Source organism: Channa argus, chromosome 9, assembly GCF_033026475.1.
Source record: "Channa argus isolate prfri chromosome 9, Channa argus male v1.0, whole genome shotgun sequence".
Lineage (NCBI taxonomy): Eukaryota > Metazoa > Chordata > Actinopteri > Anabantiformes > Channidae > Channa > Channa argus.
Window position 1 is genome coordinate 14,859,800 of NC_090205.1, and position 18,112 is coordinate 14,877,911.

The 18,112-nt window shown below is 37.9% G+C and overlaps 2 protein-coding genes across 3 annotated transcripts; both read left to right on the top strand.

Moving 5' to 3' along the window:
- The first annotated feature begins 261 nt into the window (after positions 1-261).
- LOC137133536 (acetylcholine receptor subunit alpha) lies at positions 262-8,226 on the top strand. Of its 2 annotated transcripts, none has more exons than XM_067517241.1 (9): positions 262-473; positions 1,451-1,593; positions 1,677-1,721; positions 2,156-2,265; positions 2,694-2,889; positions 4,030-4,267; positions 6,372-6,595; positions 6,764-7,000; positions 7,074-8,226. In XM_067517241.1, the coding sequence occupies exons 1-9, from the start codon at positions 431-433 to the stop codon at positions 7,200-7,202; spliced, it is 1,365 nt and encodes a 454-aa protein (XP_067373342.1). In that variant the 5' UTR covers positions 262-430; the 3' UTR covers positions 7,203-8,226. The 2 variants fall into 2 exon arrangements, with proteins under 2 accessions (XP_067373342.1, XP_067373341.1); XM_067517240.1 differs by having other exon boundaries at positions 1,436-1,593; positions 7,074-8,225.
- A 205-nt stretch (positions 8,227-8,431) lies between these two features.
- gpr155a (G protein-coupled receptor 155a) lies at positions 8,432-17,668 on the top strand. The gene is made up of 16 exons (XM_067517329.1): positions 8,432-8,748; positions 8,879-9,412; positions 10,624-11,023; positions 11,375-11,543; positions 11,624-11,779; positions 12,399-12,482; positions 12,603-12,723; positions 12,842-12,926; positions 13,137-13,227; positions 13,336-13,543; positions 14,346-14,435; positions 14,617-14,750; positions 15,142-15,237; positions 15,323-15,387; positions 15,522-15,659; positions 15,900-17,668. The coding sequence occupies exons 2-16, from the start codon at positions 8,968-8,970 to the stop codon at positions 16,093-16,095; spliced, it is 2,478 nt and encodes an 825-aa protein (XP_067373430.1). The 5' UTR covers positions 8,432-8,748; positions 8,879-8,967; the 3' UTR covers positions 16,096-17,668.
- Positions 17,669-18,112: the final 444 nt, after the last annotated feature.

The following is an 18,112-nucleotide window of genomic DNA, read 5'->3' on the forward strand; positions in this document are numbered from 1 at the left end:
CTTTTGAAGGGGTTTAATCATTATTGTATGAACCTGTATATTCTGCTTAATAGTATTATAGCATTAATAATGTATCATAGACACACATAAAAACTGACTGCAGTGAGCATGTGTTGTGTCTCTGCACCCCGAGGTTGTGTATGGCCAAGTTCACGATGGGATATTTCAGTGGTGGATTACTCTGGCATGTTGATCTTATAACAGATGACAAAAAATGCGTCCCTCTCAAATGACAAGCTTTGGCAATCAGTCACTCACATCCGCCGTCAGACAATAACAACGAGGCTGCCAGTGGAGAGCTGCAAGGCTGTAGTAGGTCAATTTACAGTGCTGAAAGAGTGTTTTAGGTGGGTCAAACTGTTTTAATTCTCTAGTAGTCAACAGGCAACGTGTTGAAGTTTAAACTTGGTTTTGGATTGCACTGGCAAGGATGAATACTGCATTTTTTATTTTTCATCTAGCTATTCTAGCAGGTAAGAGATTTTTTTAATTTTCATTAAATGGGTGTTATCTGTGGACATGTGCCTTTTTATGTGAATTATTATCAGTGAATAAAAAGCACATTAAAGTTACAAAGAGGGTTTAAAATAGGACAGTAAACATTATGACTCGTGTATGAAAATTGCTCAGGTCAGCATGTGTTAATTAAATTCCAACAATAAAGCTATGAGCACAATTTTGTGCAGATCCCCTCTATGATTGACAAGGGCATGTGTACCCATTGCATGTTGCTTTTCTTCCTTTTCGTCATGTCACCTGCATACATGTCCATGTATTTCCTTAGTTTTCACATTTCAGTGTCCCCAGAACCATTCAACCATCATACAGCATGTTGCTGTAAATTGATCTTTATTTCAAGGTCAGCTGAGAAATGAAAGGGGATCCTGCGTTGGCTCTTTACAGATGCGTAACGGAAATAGCATAAGAATATCCATATTAACAACCCGTGCTCCGTCACATTTAAATTTAGATCCTAAATGCAGAGCAGTAAATACAAATGTATTTGGTTGTTAGTAAACATGTGCTTGAATACAGTGTGTACAGAATATTCAATGTAATATAGCGAAGGCTTTTAAAACTATATATAGATACTGAAAATATTTACTTTTAAATTAAAATGAATGCTTCTTTAAACAACAAAACAATATATGCTTGACCTCACACACAAGTAGCATGTAAAAGTGAGTTCGTTGCATCTTATCTAAAGATAAATATAAGGATACATAAATGCACATTCTGCGTATTTCATACCAATAGGCCTTGTCACCTAATTTTTCAACTCATGTTAAATATTCTCAGGTATTAGTTGTTTTAAATTGATGCAACATATATATTCTCTAGCCAACTCATCTTGACAAGTCAGGAGTCACAAGTATCCTCAAAAGTTTCTGAATGGCTCCTATGTTGGTAACACTTATAAACAACAAGCTTCTAGTGTCATTTGTCTTAGGTGCTGCCAGAGCCTCCTCTGATGAAACACGTCTAGTTAAGACTCTCTTCACTGGTTACAATAAGGTTGTGCGTCCTGTCAACCACTTCAAGGACCCTGTGGTTGTTACTGTGGGCCTTCAGCTCATCCAACTCATCAGTGTGGTGAGGACTCATGTCACACACTATCACGGCATCTGTATTAACATTCACTGTCAGCAACTGTCTAAACCCATCTGGATCTATAGGATGAGGTCAACCAGATCGTCAGCAGCAATGTGCGACTGAAACAGGTTTGGCTCATCATTCTTTGTTGTGAATTGTTTAAGAAAAGCACTGGACATTTAATCAATATTGCAGAGAGGATTTATTAACTCAAATGTAATCTATTCAAACTTTAAGAAATGCAGGGGAAAAAAATCTGAAAACATTCAATGACAATATAGAGATCTTTTATTGGGTAAATACTGAAAATACATGTAAAAATTTTAAATTTTCAAATATATGAATGCGGTATCACTGTAGAGTGTACAACAGTGTGTTTACTTTATTAGTTGTCTCACTTTTCTGGTTTGAAAAATTTTCTGAACATTGCATATGGATAGCATAAACTTGAATACTGAAATTTACTTTGAGTTGCATGATGTTTAATGCTCATATTTGCTTTTCTCACAAAATAAAACCTTTTTAATTGTGACTATCCATTACCTTCTATGTACTTTTTCAGAAATGGAAAGATGTAAACTTGCAGTGGGACCCAGAGGATTATGGTGGCATCAGAAAGATCAGAGTTCCCTCAACTGACATTTGGCGGCCTGATCTGGTTCTCTACAACAAGTATGTTATAGAGCTGTACTGAATCTTTCGCTATCTTTGTTCAAAACCTCTTTTCATTACAAAAGGATTTATATGACCTTTAGCATCCAGACCTCTAGAAACAATCAACACACCTGTCAGTGATGTTTTGGACCATACTTTCCTATACTTTAGTTCGCAGCGAGTGAAAGCTCAGGTTTCATCAGGCTAAATCTGGCCCCTGTATTGCAAATCCCCCCACCCCTCCTCACACCATATGCTGCGTGTGACACACTGCTGTTTTTCCCTGACAACCAGCTCTGCTGCCACAACAGCTTGTGCCAAGCTGAGTGCTGGTTGGCTGGGCTCTGTGACAGCAGCAGAGACCCATCCTAAGGCACTCGTGTCCCCCTGTGTTAACATTTAACATTTTATCTGCCGTCCTGATGCTGCCTGTGTTTGTCCCACAGTGCGGATGGTGACTTTGCTATTGTCCATGAGACCAAAGTGCTGCTGGAACACACAGGGATGATCACATGGAACCCACCTGCCATCTTCAAAAGCTACTGTGAAATTATTGTGCTGCATTTCCCCTTTGACCTCCAAAACTGCAGTATGAAGCTGGGGACTTGGACTTACGATGGAAACTTGGTCGTCGTAAATCCTGTAATTCTATTTCTTTAAAGGAAAAGTTCTGCATTTGGGAAAACATAAAAATATTACATTTTGCTCAGAATTAGATGATAGATTGTTGCTCTCATGTTTGTCAGTTCAACCTAAAGCTAAATACAGCAGCTGGTTGCTTTAGCTAAAACCTGGAAACAGGAGGGAACATCTGGCATTGTCCAGAGGTAAAAAAAAATTACCTGCATCAAACACCAAAATGTCACTATTAAACACATTACACCCTATTAGTTTAATGTGTATGATTAACATGCAAAACTAGTTTTATAGGTGTCAGACAGGTGACATGCCAGATTTTGTTGTGTGAGATAAGTGGATGCAGAGGATAAGATTAGATGGAAGCACGTGATTCACTGTGGGGATCCCTGAAAGGAAACAGCCGACAGGAAAATAAGAAGATGTGCCAGATTTTATCCTTCTTGGCCAGGAGCAGTTTCCCTGTTTTTCCAACTTTGTTTTTACCTCTTTAAGGAGGGATGTGTGTTAAGAGATGCAGTGCATTCATTTTTTACCTTGTTTTATCAGACAGACTGAGTTTAGCCTTTATTCTAAGCTAAGGGAACTTTCTCCTTACTGGAGCTTTATGTTCATCTAAAAGATGTGAAATAGATATCAATCATTTAACTGATCAGAGCATAGAATTACTTTTAGTGAAACAAATAGGCCGGCACACACTCAACAACTGTACAGCCCATTATGAATGTGATTTGGTCGTGAACACTGGTCAGACCCAGTTGGTCCTGGTCAGTGCCAAAATTGTAACATTAAAAATCATTGTTAAAGGTTCCCCCCATATTTGTTTGAAACTGTCCTTATGTGCTAGTCTTTAGGTGTATCCCCATCATTAAGGATTTTATATGATGATTGATTATCTGGAAAGTCTTGTTGATCAACACCAACAACAAGACTTTTCTTCATCCCTTTCTTTGGGAGTAAGTTAACTTCTGTCAGCGCGTTTGAACAATAAAGCCAGTTGGATAACACAACATTAACAGCGTTAAAATAAACAGCTAGAAGAGAGACGAAGTTAAATCTTTAATAAAAACAAATAAATTAATGACTTAATTAATTATTAATGAATCATTTTTAAAAAATCATATTGTTTTTAATTTTCTTCAACAGGACAGCGACCGTCCAGATCTGAGTAACTTTATGGAAAGTGGAGAGTGGGTAATGAAGGATTTCCGTAGCTGGAAGCACTGGGTGTACTACGCCTGCTGTCCAGACACCCCTTACTTGGACATCACCTACCACTTCCTCATGCTGCGGCTTCCACTCTACTTCATTGTGAATGTCATCATCCCCTGCATGCTCTTTTCCTTCCTGACGGGCCTTGTCTTCTATCTTCCCACAGACTCTGGTATGATGACTACAGTCCAGATTGTGAGTTACTGGACAGTTGTTTTGTTCCACAGGCTCTGTTCCACATAATTTCATCATTTCAATTGAAATAAAATAATAGTTTCTACATTAAACTCTCAGTTTGAATTGGGTTAGGTTTACATGAGTATAGTATGAACTATCCAAATACACTGCACACACCTTCAGCTCTTTCTTATGATGAAGTCTCTCTGCCTCTTTGGTCTAGTCAACAGTATGTGGAATGCAGCATGTGCATTAACTTGAGATCAGGTGGCGGAGACAGTTTAGCCTATTCCACATATTCACCTCGAAAATCTCTCTTTGCTTTGATGTAAGTTATATTTATGATTTTTGTCTTGCTGAATGAGATTCAATGCATTCAGCTGAATCCGAGCATACAAAAAGCTCCTGTACACCTCTGCAATCATCCTGTTGCCTCCATTTGCATTAAAATTGTCAATAATGCCAGTGTGCCAGTTCAGTGGTTTAAGAACCACTATGTTTGACAGATGAGGTTGTATGCTTTGAGTCACGAGCTATTTCTTTATACCCTGTTAGTTCATACCATCATTATGCTGGAGGTTGACTTTTGTTGTTTTTGTTCGGTTAGTAGAACTTAAATGGAGGTCTCTAGCTGTTTCTTATTGCATGTTGTCGTAAACTGCAACTCATAGTGTCTGTTTGCAAAGCTCAGCTATCTACCTACTAACTACAAGTTCATATTGAATGAACAAATATGACAGTAGAATCCACCTTTTCATTTAACTCAAAGCCAAATTTTCCAGAATATTAGACCACAACAAGAATGACAGCAAATGTTCACAATTATCACCACTGAAGTGTCCTTACAGGTCATCCAGTTATGATGTGCTAGGCATTTAAGTGTGCCAGTTTGGCTAGGGAGAAGAGAGAGAAATGCCTAGCACGTCATACCTATATATATATATATATATAGGTATATAGGTATCTATCTATCTATCTATCTATCTATCTATCTATCTATCTATCTATCTATCTATATATATATATATATATATATATATATATATAGGTATATATATATATATATAGGTATATATAGGTATATATATATAGGTATATATAGGTATATATATTTGGTTCCAGGCTGAAGTTAGTTTGCAGCACTGATCATTATTTACATCCCATTTTTAATACCAAACATAAAATATTCTCTCCTGACTTATAGATGCACACTCTACTTATGGCCAAGCAAAATTGTGAATATAGCATATTGTCAGAGATCATATCTAAATAAGTTTATCAGATTGCTGCATTTTCGTTATTATCCATGTTTTGATAATAATAACTGACATCATATTGAACAAATCATTGTCTTTGAATGCTGACTGTCAGTCTGAGGTGTTCCTACATCAGCTGCTCCAGAAACTGCACTGCTTTTGTGCACATCTGGCCCTGTTCCCAGTGTGTAGGTCTGCCTCATTACCCAAGGTCCCTCTGTGCTGTCATCTCTGAAAGCAGGCCTTTGCTTTAATGTATAATACATCACTTGATCCCGGCTTCTGATATGACTGCTGACAGGATAGTGTGGAGGAGAAGATGGTGCCAAAAGATGCTCTCTCTGGAATAACTGCTCTTACTGAACAACAAAAATAACATGTCTTACATTTTTCGTCATATGAAATAGCATCCGAATCTGTTTTTTTCGTTGGTTTTAGTGGCGAAACAAAGCTGCCTTTACACTGTTTAAATGTGATTTGCTAGCGTGGGTGAATGGTGCAGTTATTATGTTGCTGTGTATAGAAACAAGGGTCAGAGAAATAGCTCTCCCTTGTGGCAATGTTACATGATTGCATGCTGAAGGTATAATGAGGCAACATACTGTTTCCTACTTTAAAGTAGAGCTGTCTTTCAGACATTTAGACATTAAGATTATTTTTATTAAAAAAAAATTCTTTTTTTTAAATTACATCTGTATTAGGTTAGAAACATCACCTCTTTAGTGAGTTGAGCTTAGGCTTTGGTCGAAATTAACGGGTTCCCAAACTAAATGAGTCTTGTAATAATTTTGATGTATCGAAAACCCTGTAGGATAAATACAAGTAATATGTTGTGTCTTTCAGGCGAGAAGATGACTCTCAGCATCTCTGTCTTGCTGTCTCTGACTGTGTTCTTGCTGGTTATTGTGGAGCTGATCCCCTCTACCTCCAGTGCTGTACCACTCATTGGGAAGTACATGCTCTTCACCATGGTCTTTGTCATTGCCTCCATCATCATCACTGTCATTGTGATCAACACTCACCACCGCTCTCCAAGCACTCACACAATGCCGGACTGGGTCCGCAAGGTGATGATAGGAACAGAAGCTTTTATTACTTTACTTCCTATGCTCAGCATGCTGTGGAGAACCATAACTCATCTTTTCCACTATATTATACTGCCATCTAGAGGTACCACACAGAATACCTTTGTTTTTTAATTAAGTGCTTTGGTGTTCTTTGTCGTTTGATGGCAGGTTTTTATTGAAACCATTCCCAACATCATGTTCTTTTCTACAATGAAGCGTCCAGGCAAAGAAAAGCAGAATAAAAGCATCTATGGTGCAGATTTTGACATCTCAGACATCTCTGGCAATCAGACCTCTGCTGTTACCTACCAGTCCCCCATCACCAAGAATCCTGAAGTCCGCAGTGCCATTGAAGGAGTCAAATACATTGCAGAAACCATGAAATCAGATGAGGAATCCAACAATGTAACAACTCTCGCACAAGAAGTGTTTAATATGATTTGGTAGCTTGACTATTGACATACCTTCTCTCCTGCAGGCTGCTGAAGAGTGGAAGTTCGTGGCCATGGTGTTGGATCATATTCTGCTGTGTGTCTTCATGGCTGTGTGTCTCATTGGCACATTGGGTGTGTTTGCAGGCCGCTTAATGGAGCTGAGCATGCTCTAAAAACTTTTCCTTTATTGTATTTTGCCTGGTTAATTTTTCAGAAGGCCAGTTTTTTGCCCAGTGTAAAATGTATTACCTTTGTTTTTGAAGCTACTCCCTCTGCCTGTGAATGTTATACTCAGCAGTCTACATTAAAGATTGTAACAGACTGTTTTTAAGTGGGTAAACAATGGTTGTAATGTATTTTGTATATTTATAAAAACATGTTCATATAGTCAGTAGCATATCCTATGAAAGAATAGTGTGCCTTTTCTTTTCTTTTTAAATATTATGGGTGCTATAACCAACTTAATAAAACAGCTTTATCTTTCTCTGGGGGACTGATTTGCAGTCAAGCAGACTTTGTTTGAGTGAGTTGGCAAATACATATTGACCTCTTCTCTAATACGCAGCAGATCTTTAGGAAAATGACATTAATAGACATTAATATCAATATCTACTACTGAAAATATACTTTCTTGTTTAACTAGGTTTAATACAATCATTCATGAAACTAATTTATGTGCAACAGGCAGATGTTTTCGCTAAAATAGTTTTACACTTGCCTTTGATCTGTTTCACTATACTAACAAAAGTTCTCCAGTTATGCCTGTCTTTCTTTAGTGTTTAACTTTGCAATTTCCCACTGCACTATTTACATTGTATACTTTTTTATCTCAACCCCTTATATAATATTAAAATACTTGCAAATCCAACTTGGAATTTTAGCCAGTAGCTAATCTTCTCTCACCAAGACTTTACAGGAAGCTGCCATTATTTGAGAAATATGATATGAAGGCTGTACAGCATGATTGTGTATTTGTTGCTGATATGGTGCACATACTGTATTTGGTTACTTTTTGCCAAACAAAAATCATTACTCTTGTTCCACACTACCATGACTACCATGTGGTAATGGTAATATTAATATTACGAATGCATATTAATATTATGTTAAATACTAGAACGTTTTAATTACTAACTAATTATTAATGTCTACCAATTGTAAACGTACTATTAGAACTTTTTAAATAATAATAATAACTTTTAACTGTAATAATTTGCGATGCGCAACATATGAAACATCTGACTTGTCAAAATGTAAATAAAGTTCTATCCTTTATCCAAAATATTCAACTTGTGATTTACATACAGTACCCTTCCTTTTTTCTCTCCTATCGTTACTTCATAAGAGACAGTGTGCGATGCATGGAACGCTCGTGGTTCCCCCGGCAGGGTCCGTGTGTATCCGCCTCCTCTGCCCCGGCTTGTAAACCTGATTGGTGAAGTTGACAGCTCGGTGATTGTGGGAGTTGCTGGAGTCATAACTGAAGCGATAGTTATTGATAGTTCAGAAGTCGCTCTTCGGCTTTGTACACATCACGGTAAAGTTTTGTCTTGTAAGCTACAGGCATTTGCTCCACGGAGCAGATATCTGTCGAGGACGACGACGACACGGGGGTTTGTTTTTAGCGGCTTAACGTTAGCCGGCTAGCTAGCAGGCTAACTCTTAGCTGCTCGTATTGAAATATGACGGACACATGTTCGCTACATGAAAGAAAGAGAGGTGAGACTGCATTCAGGGCTTCTTGGCTACATGCTGACACAGAGTTTTGCTGTCTCTTGATAGTTACATTGAAACTTTTAACTGCTAACTTTAACTTCTCTTTTGACCGCATCTTCCTCTTTTTCACCAGTGTCTGGCTGTGCCGAGCAGTGACGACCGTGACCTCAACACGACCAAACACCGGGTCTGACAGCTGACACCTGAGGGAGGACCACCACGATGGAGCCACCAGTCGCAACCACCAGCTCCAGCTCCAGCTTTTCATATGAAAAGGAAGAACAAGACCGGGACTCCTCTGCTCTTACAGCCTCAATGTCCATAGACAAGCTCTTTCCGGCTCTGCTGGAGTGCTTTGGGATAATTCTATGCGGATACGTTGCAGGCAGGGCAAACATCATCACTTCCAGCCAGGCCAAGGGATTGGGCAATTTTGTGTCCAAGTTTGCCCTCCCGGCGCTGCTATTCAAGAACATGGTGCTGCTGGACTTTGGTAATGTCATCTGGACGTTTCTCTGGAGCATCCTCATTGCCAAAGTGTCGGTGTTTTTCATCGTCTGCGTCCTGACGCTCATAGTTGCCAGTCCCGAGAGTCGCTTTAGTAAAGCGGGGCTTTTCTCAATATTTGCAACCCAGAGCAATGACTTTGCTTTGGGCTATCCCATAGGTGGGTATGTTGCCTTTAAGCGTAGCATCCACTGTGGCTTCACTGCTAAAACTCTAACCATGCTTGTGCATATGAGTCCTCAGTAAACTACCTTGATTCACTCAATTTAAAATCACTAGAGGCTTTCTTTATCAGCCTAAAACTATACTTCCACTCAGCTACCTGTGCTTAAAATGGAAAATGGGTCTGAACTACTCACCAACCACCAAACAGGACGAGCTGGTCCAGTTGTCGAAGTAATGTCACTGCGTTTATTGATTTATTAGATGTTTCTTTTCTAGACACGCAGTTATCTGATGTTCTTCTCAAGCTATCATTTCCCAACATTTAATATCCTTTTTAGCAAACCAGTTATGTAACGTGTTTACTACACTTTAACTTCACATTAATAATTACAAGTAGATTAAGAGATTTAATTGGCTATAATACAGTCCTACATGACCATAATCAAGTTGTGTGTAAACCACTGATATTACCACTAAATACCTTTCCTGTGTATTAATAATAAAGCCAGCTACCTCTCTAGTTATGCTATGCTTACAATTGTTTACACTGCATTATTTACATTGCAGGATTTTTTCTACTAGCCCTCTAGTTGACATTCAAATAGACTTGCAGGTTATTTTTCCATGTCTAGCTCTGTCATGTGTTCAGACATTTTGATCTTTAGCTTCTGATACAATCCCAACCTGAACATATTTTTGATAGCTGACCGCTTTTGATTTTTGAATGGATGTGATAATTATTTAAATTAATTCAGTAAGGAATAACTTAGGACTTATAAAGGTGTAACTTTTTTTAGACTTTGTGTTTAAAGGCACAGGATTGTCAGAGCTGTTTTTACACTAAGACGTTTATTGATGCAATACCAGCTGTACACTAGAATGGTAGTTTTTAAGGTGGAGTTAATAGAGCAGGTGTGGAATGTGCCTGGTGCAACTAATACCTCCTTATTTAGGACCTTTTTGTACCAGTGTTAATAATTAATGGCCCAGTAGGATTATGTGTAAAGGTTGTTTTGTTTTTCACTTATAAACAAAAATACTCCTGCCATTGCATGTTTGTGCAGCATCTTACATATGTTCACAACTTTTTAGTTTAATATCTAGTGAAGGTTTTCTTCATGAGGCCTTTTTTGTTGTTGTTGACATTAACTGCTATTTCTGTACATTCTCAAATACTGAGCCGTTCGTCTTTACTCTCTCCCACAGCTGAAGCTCTTTACCAGAGCACATACCCAGAGTACCTCCAGTACATCTACCTGGTTGCACCGGTGTCCTTAATGCTTCTGAACCCCATCGGCTTTGCCCTCTGTGAGATCCAGAAGTGGAAAGATCAGGGAAATCACCAGCACAGTAAATTTGCAATTGTGGGACTTGTAATGTTACAGGTCCTGAAGAACCCTATCGTATTCATGGTAGTCGTTGGCATCATCGCCCATTTCGCCCTTAGCCAGAAAATTCCTGCTTTCATGGCTGAGTTTGTGGATGGTTTGGCCAACTCTTTTGGGGGAGCAGCTCTGTTCTACTTGGGTCTGTCCATGGTGGGCCAGCTGAGGAAATTAACCAGATCCACAGTTGTTATTCTAATATTACTCATTACAGCAAAACTGTGAGTGGAAAACAACTTTACTTTGCTTGATGGTCATTTCACATTTGAAATGAGTGTGTGTTGTCAGATGACCTTGCATTTCTGTAATAAAACATGCTGTAGGTGTGTAGGTCAGCAGGTTAGGTCTCTGTCAAGTGCTCCCAACATGTTGTTTTGTTCTTATGATTTGGTTGACTCAGACCTTTCTCAGACCACAAGCCTTTCACAAAATGGGTAACAGGGTAAAAGGTCTCAGGTTGCTCAGCATTGTAATGTTTTGTGGATGTAAATATTTTTGTTCATTTCATCGCATGGTGTTAAGTAACTTCTCAAATATTTGCACAGACAACAGTCTTTTAATTTGACTTTCAGGTTGCTGATGCCTCTGATTTGTAAGGACATGGTGGATCTCTTGGACAATAGCAACACCAGCGCACTGAACCACTCAAGCCTCTCCAACTATGCCTTTCTTTATGGAGTATTTCCCACTGCACCCAGTGTGGCCATCTATGCTGTCTATTATAACGCAGAGTTAGAAGTTGTGAGTTGTTTACATCTGCCTGCCAGCCTTCTTTGTAGCTCAATCTACATGATTTAAATGAATATTCTGCCTTTTAACAGGTTACCTCTGGGATGGTTATAAGCACTTTTCTCTCTGCTCCAATAATGTATGTTTCCGCCTGGTTACTTACAATCCCGTGGATGGATCCTCAGCTTCTGATGAATTCACTGCAGAATGTCAGCTTTAACATAAGCATAGTGAGCTTTGTCGCTCTGGTGAGTCACAGCTACTCGCCTTAGTGTGACTTGTATATGCTTGTTTTTCACAACTCTTTTAAGACAGCTAATTGTTTTGTTTTGTCTTAGTACGTGTAATCTAAGGTCATAGTGTCTACATACTTTCGTAACTGAAAGCAGTTTGGTCTTATATTATTTAGTCAGTTTCTATGGTTTTCATAACGAGAAACAATTTACAATGTGCTGCAAATGAAGGCAAGTAAATGACGCAAATAAGGCATATGGTTTGATTTCTGTACCACTGTGGCAGGTTATTGTTAAGATTCTGTCATTTGAAGAATGTGTGAGCAAATACTTGAGCTACAGACCAGCTTCCTCATTTATTCTCACTTTCGGCATTTGTTTATAATCACTTGAAATTCCAAGGGTAATCTTTGCATTGATGAAATGTGTTTGCATTTGTGTTTATGTTTTGTAGCATTTTATCCTTCAATATATCTGTTTTTTTTAAACATGTTCTCTTGAATAATGTCAGTTCTTCTTTTGCCTTTAAATAAAATTAACAGCGACGTTAAATAATAATTGTAAAATCATCTGTGCAAAAGTGTTTGTGTTGGTAAACTTTAGTAATTTGAAATATATTTGTTTTCTCTGACAGGTGTGGACCATTGCGGTCATGTTTTTAAGTAAGAAATTTAAAAGGCTACCACACATGTTTCCAGTCAACCTTTTCATTGCACAGGTAAGCACACCAACACATACTAACAAAACTGATTTTCTTATTCAAAAATAAAATAGACAATATAAATCTCATTGCAAAATCAGTAAGAACCTTTTTCTGTTATGGTATTGTTTTTACAAGTTTGTGACTTGTATTGGGATGATCCTGTGGAACTTTGTGGTGAAAGAAGAAAACTTCATTGGGCAGGTCCTCACGTTCACATTATTATGTACCTCACTCTACAGTACCTATGTGTGGCCAGGTATGCTGTGTATACAAAAAAACTATCCACCCACATTAAACAGTTTTAATACATCTTTGTGAGCTTTAAAATCTGAAGTTTTAGTGCTAATTTTGTCATGTATATTATGTAATTTTAGCTTTAATAGCACTCTCTCTTGTGCTCATGAAGCGGTTTGAGGATCTGAAAGTTTCGTCTGGTGTGCTTGTCATTGCAGGCTGGGGGTGAGTCACTTTAAAAAAGAGTAATAAAAATAGAAACGAAACTAAGATTTTTGGACTGCTAAAAGTGGAGCCATACTGACACCTTACTTGAATGTACAATAAATCATCAGACCAACATTCTTGCAGATTTCATCTGTATTATGTAATTGAGCTGCTTTGTGTTCTACATTTTGTTGTATTAACAGTATTGTGTTGTGTTAATATTATCAGGGTTCCTGCTTTAGTAACTGCTGTGCTGCTTATTTCGGGGGAAAAACAGTTTAATGTGATTGACTCATCTTTCTTTTATGGCGAACCACAGGTAACAACATAAGTGGAAATCGTATTGATGTTCTGCCATTTAAGAAATGTTTTGAAGTTGCAGAGGATTATATAAAAGTCTGCATACTGTTTGTGTGTTTTCTGTCAGATAATCTGCACCATAGTTATAATTTCCTTCAGCATACTGCTGGGAGGGGGCTCTCTTGTCTGCCTCAGTAGAGGGAGCTGGGCCCAAAATTCCCAAATGCAAGAGGGAGCCTCCTCATTTGACTCTGCAGATGATCGTGTGATTGAAGCTGAACCAGAAAGCCAGACTCTGGTTGAACCAGTCACCCCATCAACAGATCTCAACAAAGGTACCTTTTCTTGCATTAACCTCAACTAAAATGCTTCAACACATGTTAGAAGTTTTCACTTTGATGAAAATGTGTAAAAGCTATGTACAATAGAATGCGGATTAAAATCACAGCACTGAAGCATCCTTGGGCAATTTTAATGTCTAAAATGCATTGTCAGTTGGAAAATTCGAAACAAACCTTAACTACAAGTCATCTACAGCAAACCGACGCATAGTCAATTCAACGTCTGTCTGATGTTTATCGCCCCACAGATCATTTTTAGTAGCCTTAGTAACAAAATACTCATGCATTTACGAAATATTGAAACAAAACCTGCAAGCAGGAACCAACTTTAGTTCCTCATTTAAAGTGAACAAACTGTTGTGTACAATATAGGCAATGACTACAAATAGAAGCATTACTGCAGATGTTTAAAGGTAAAAATGGGAACAATGATATGAATGTAATTTGTACAACACAAAGTTGTTACATTAACAAATAAAAAAAAATCCAAATACTGTCAGTATCTTGATAAAAGGTTAGTAAGTGGTCATTGGAACGTAGGAGCTGTTGAATTACTAATTGAATGTTCAAATTACAGAAGCAAAGTTGGCTCTAGTCGCAAATAAAGTTGTAAAAACATTGTGCAAAATGGGAACTGACTTTAATGTCAGAGAGTGAAATTTAAAAGGGTTTACTATAATACTCATTACTTTTTGTATTTCTTTTTTTATTTACTGTTTGCTTCTAGTATGAACTGAGATAATACTGTAGTATCATAGTCAAAGAATCACTTTTAATGTTGTTGCTTTGTTCTCAGCGTGCCTCATGTGTGACTGTGCACCACCCCAGCCTATGCCCGACATGATTATCAGCACAAACGCCAGCAGCACACCAACAACACTCACAGGTACTGCATCAGTTAACGAGTGATGTGCAGGTTCCATTTGTTAAAATAATATGCAATAAACCCCAAATTACATTTAACAAAAATATTATCAACAAAATCATGTCACATTTGTTGGAAGAATTTCCCTTTTTTTTTTTTTTTACATATATAAACACATCAACCCTTTGTTCTGCTGACACAGTGGGTGAGTGTGAGAACAGGTGTGAGTCAGAAGAGTGCCTACTTGTGCAAGTAGAGGAGCTCCAACAGGCTGCAGATAAGCAAGTGGTCCGTCATGTGCTCCTATGCCTGCTTCTGACTGTCAGCTTGCTTGCTGTGAGTAAACCACTACCTTTCACTTCTACAGTGACATGACTCTGTCTGCCCACGTTATTATATTTAGTGCATCAAGAACCAAATCTGACAAAAATTGCTCAGTTGTCAATTCCAGCTCCTGTCAGTATTAGAGGAACAACGCGTTAATAAGGCCTTATTGAATAAGACCAAATAGTAAATGGCTTTTAAATATTGTGACATCTGTGAATCTGAAAAATGTTGATAAATACCAGTATTGGACACACTTTTAAGGACAGCTTAATATACATACTTTTCAATATACATACTTTTTAATGAAATTTTTACTTAGCAGGTTATATAGCCTGGCACTGTTAATAGAATTTGCATGTTTTATATTTCAAACCGCAATCCTTCTTAATTTTTGTGATAGAACTTGTCCAGCTACTTATGGTTACTCTTCAACCGTGAGCCTGGTAGACTTTACTTGGAACTGCAGTTCTTCTGTGCTGTTGCAAACTATGGACAGGTAAGTGTTCAAAATAATGTAATACCAGGTTTTTGAGCATTTATTGTAATGTGAATACTAACCGCATGGTGTTTTCTATTATCAGGGTTTGCTTTCTTTCGCTCTGTTTGGACTGGACAAGCATTTGATTATACTGCCATTTAAGAAGAGGTAATGAAATGAAATGGTATCACACTCAAAATCACGTTGAAAGGTTTTAACACACAATATGCTGTATGCACTTTGTATGTATACTGCATGATATAATACTGTATAGAGAGGGCAAACATTTTCTTTGTGTTTAGGTTACACAAGCTGTGGTATGGAAGGAAGCATGAAGAGCAGCCGCAGACTGGGTTACCTGAGGATATCAGGATGACCTGCACCCAGTTCACCAAATACCACAAGGACCAGTGTTTCCATGATATTGTTAAACAGAGAAGGTGAGAGAACACAGGGTTACTCACTGCTACTCTAGTATGTGGTTGATAAGATAATATCTTCAATAAACATGTTACGTGTGTAGAGAAAAAACATTCCCATTGTGGTCATTCAAGACAACAATAAGTCATTCTCATATTGTATTTTTGTTGATCATATGCTCTGGTTTTCCTCTGCTGCTTTTGGCTACTTGCAATGAGAGGTCATCAAACCTTTGGGTAAATGCTTCCTTTGACTTTCAGGTGTGGGAAGAGGACTATGGTGGGCTGTTTTCTTGGCTGTGAACTTGTAGCATGGCTTCAGCAAGTGGGCCTGGCTCAGGACCGTGGTGAGGCAGTACTCTACGGGATGCGGTTACAGCAGGGCGGTGTGCTGCAGCACATCAATCAGGAATACGACTTTCAGGACAGTTACCTTTATTACCGCTTCAAGACTTGAGACAAAAAGTTTGCATTCCTTTTATCCCCAAGGTAAGATCAGCTAACAGGAGGAAGGAACAGCAGCCAGACTGAGAATTTATTGGTACTGCCATGCTTGGTTCACATCGAGTAGCACAGCACTTGCAATATGCTTTATTGCACTGCAGGCTGCAGCACAAAATTATATTCAGCTCTTGAAACAGGTGACACCCAACTATACAGTTTGGTATATTTAGAAATAGACTTAAAACTTTCAAAGTAAAAGGCCAGGGAACTATGCATGGTGTGAAGTTAAAGGGAATTATGGGTTTAAGGAGTTTATCACCTGTCAGTCTTATTTTTGCACCACATTTTATTAACAAGGGTAATCTTTATGATCTGGAGTTGTGCTGACATTTCTACATCAGTCAGTAAAAATGTAAACATGAGTGGCCAGCAAACCGCATTTACCCAGATCATCTTAACCATTATTTAGCAGTGAAAAGGTGGGAATAAGTACATTTTAAAATAGTCCAATCTTAAAATGATTATAGAAAAAATGATTAAGTGAGCAATATTTATAAGGCAAGGCTGTTTCGCCTGCAAGTAAAAATTCTACACTGGTAGTTTATGTTCCTGTTCCTTGCTGATTGACTCTCGTATTGGTGCTGCTGTGTCCTATCTACTGTGAAACTACTGATTAAAATAAAAACGTAACTGATGGCCAAAACTACAAAAGTAAGATGCACACTGTTTTTGTTTAATATACTTTTTTTAAAATGTAGATTAAATTACAAGTATTTGCAATCTTTAGGGTTGAAACAATGCTTTGCTGCTTTTTAAGAGTTCGTTGCATCTATGTGATGCCAATACATGAACTTTTTAATAGTTTATTAGTTTCATCTCATGTTTTACGATAATACACAAACTACTGAATGACAGTAAACTACCAAAAACGCTGAATGTATTTTTTGTTTTACTGTGAGACCTCAGGTTGCATTTTTACTCTTATACCAAAGCCATTTGCCAAAGGGAAAAGGGGAAGGTCTGGTTGAGTCATTTTGTAATTAGTATACCATCTGGTGAAGTTAGTTTCACTGGTTAAAGCTACAAGATGCAACATTTTTTGTGTAAATATTTTTAATAGGAATACAGTATTCTTCAGAACTTACCTTGATGTGCAAAGGAGCTGTCAACGCTTCCTGTGACACGGACTCAAACAACACTGGCAGCAGCGCAGGGATATTTGTTTTTAATTGTTTTTGAGCAAGGCTCAACCTTCTGACGAGTCATAATTTCAACATCTTCTGATTGATTGGCAAGTTATGCAGCATGCTAAGTTTCCTTACAGCTCTGCTTCAAAGGAACCAAAAGAAGGGCTTGCAAGAAGCAGGCCGGCCTATTTTGAGTTTCATGCTACCACTGTCTTAAGTTGCATATTGTAGTTTTAACTGATAATCCAATATCAAGTATTGATGCTTTGGTTGGTTACTGCTTAACATGTCTTGACACTTGTGTAGAACTGTGATTACAATGTTTTTCCAGCACTATGTGAGCAGTGTCCCTACACACCATTTCAATAAACCAAAAATAAACCAAAAAGTTTTTCTCCACGTTGTCATGGCTTTGTCACAGTTGTTTAGTTACCATTTGGTGCTGCCTTTTAAAAAAATTCACTTTGAAGTGATGACCATAAAGGGGTGGCAAGACACAGAGAATATCGAACTGCTAATTCTAAATTTCTCTCAGGTATATAGTATAATATAATTACATGAAAACTTTTTGGCTAAGTCTGTCACAGTCTGGTCTAAGTCTGGCCTTTTAGATAATTAAAATTTAAAAATTACACAAACATATTTGCCAAAGGAAACCTGATTTGTGTAAATGCAGGACCTACCACAAAGACCGGGCCAGCAATTCTCACTATCTGTCATCTTAGTATGTCATGACCCTTAGAAAGAAGAAACGGGAGCTAAAACAAACATTTTCATCACATAATGTATCACAGCATGTTCTGTATTACTGGTCAAGAGAAGTGAATATTTAATCAATTATAC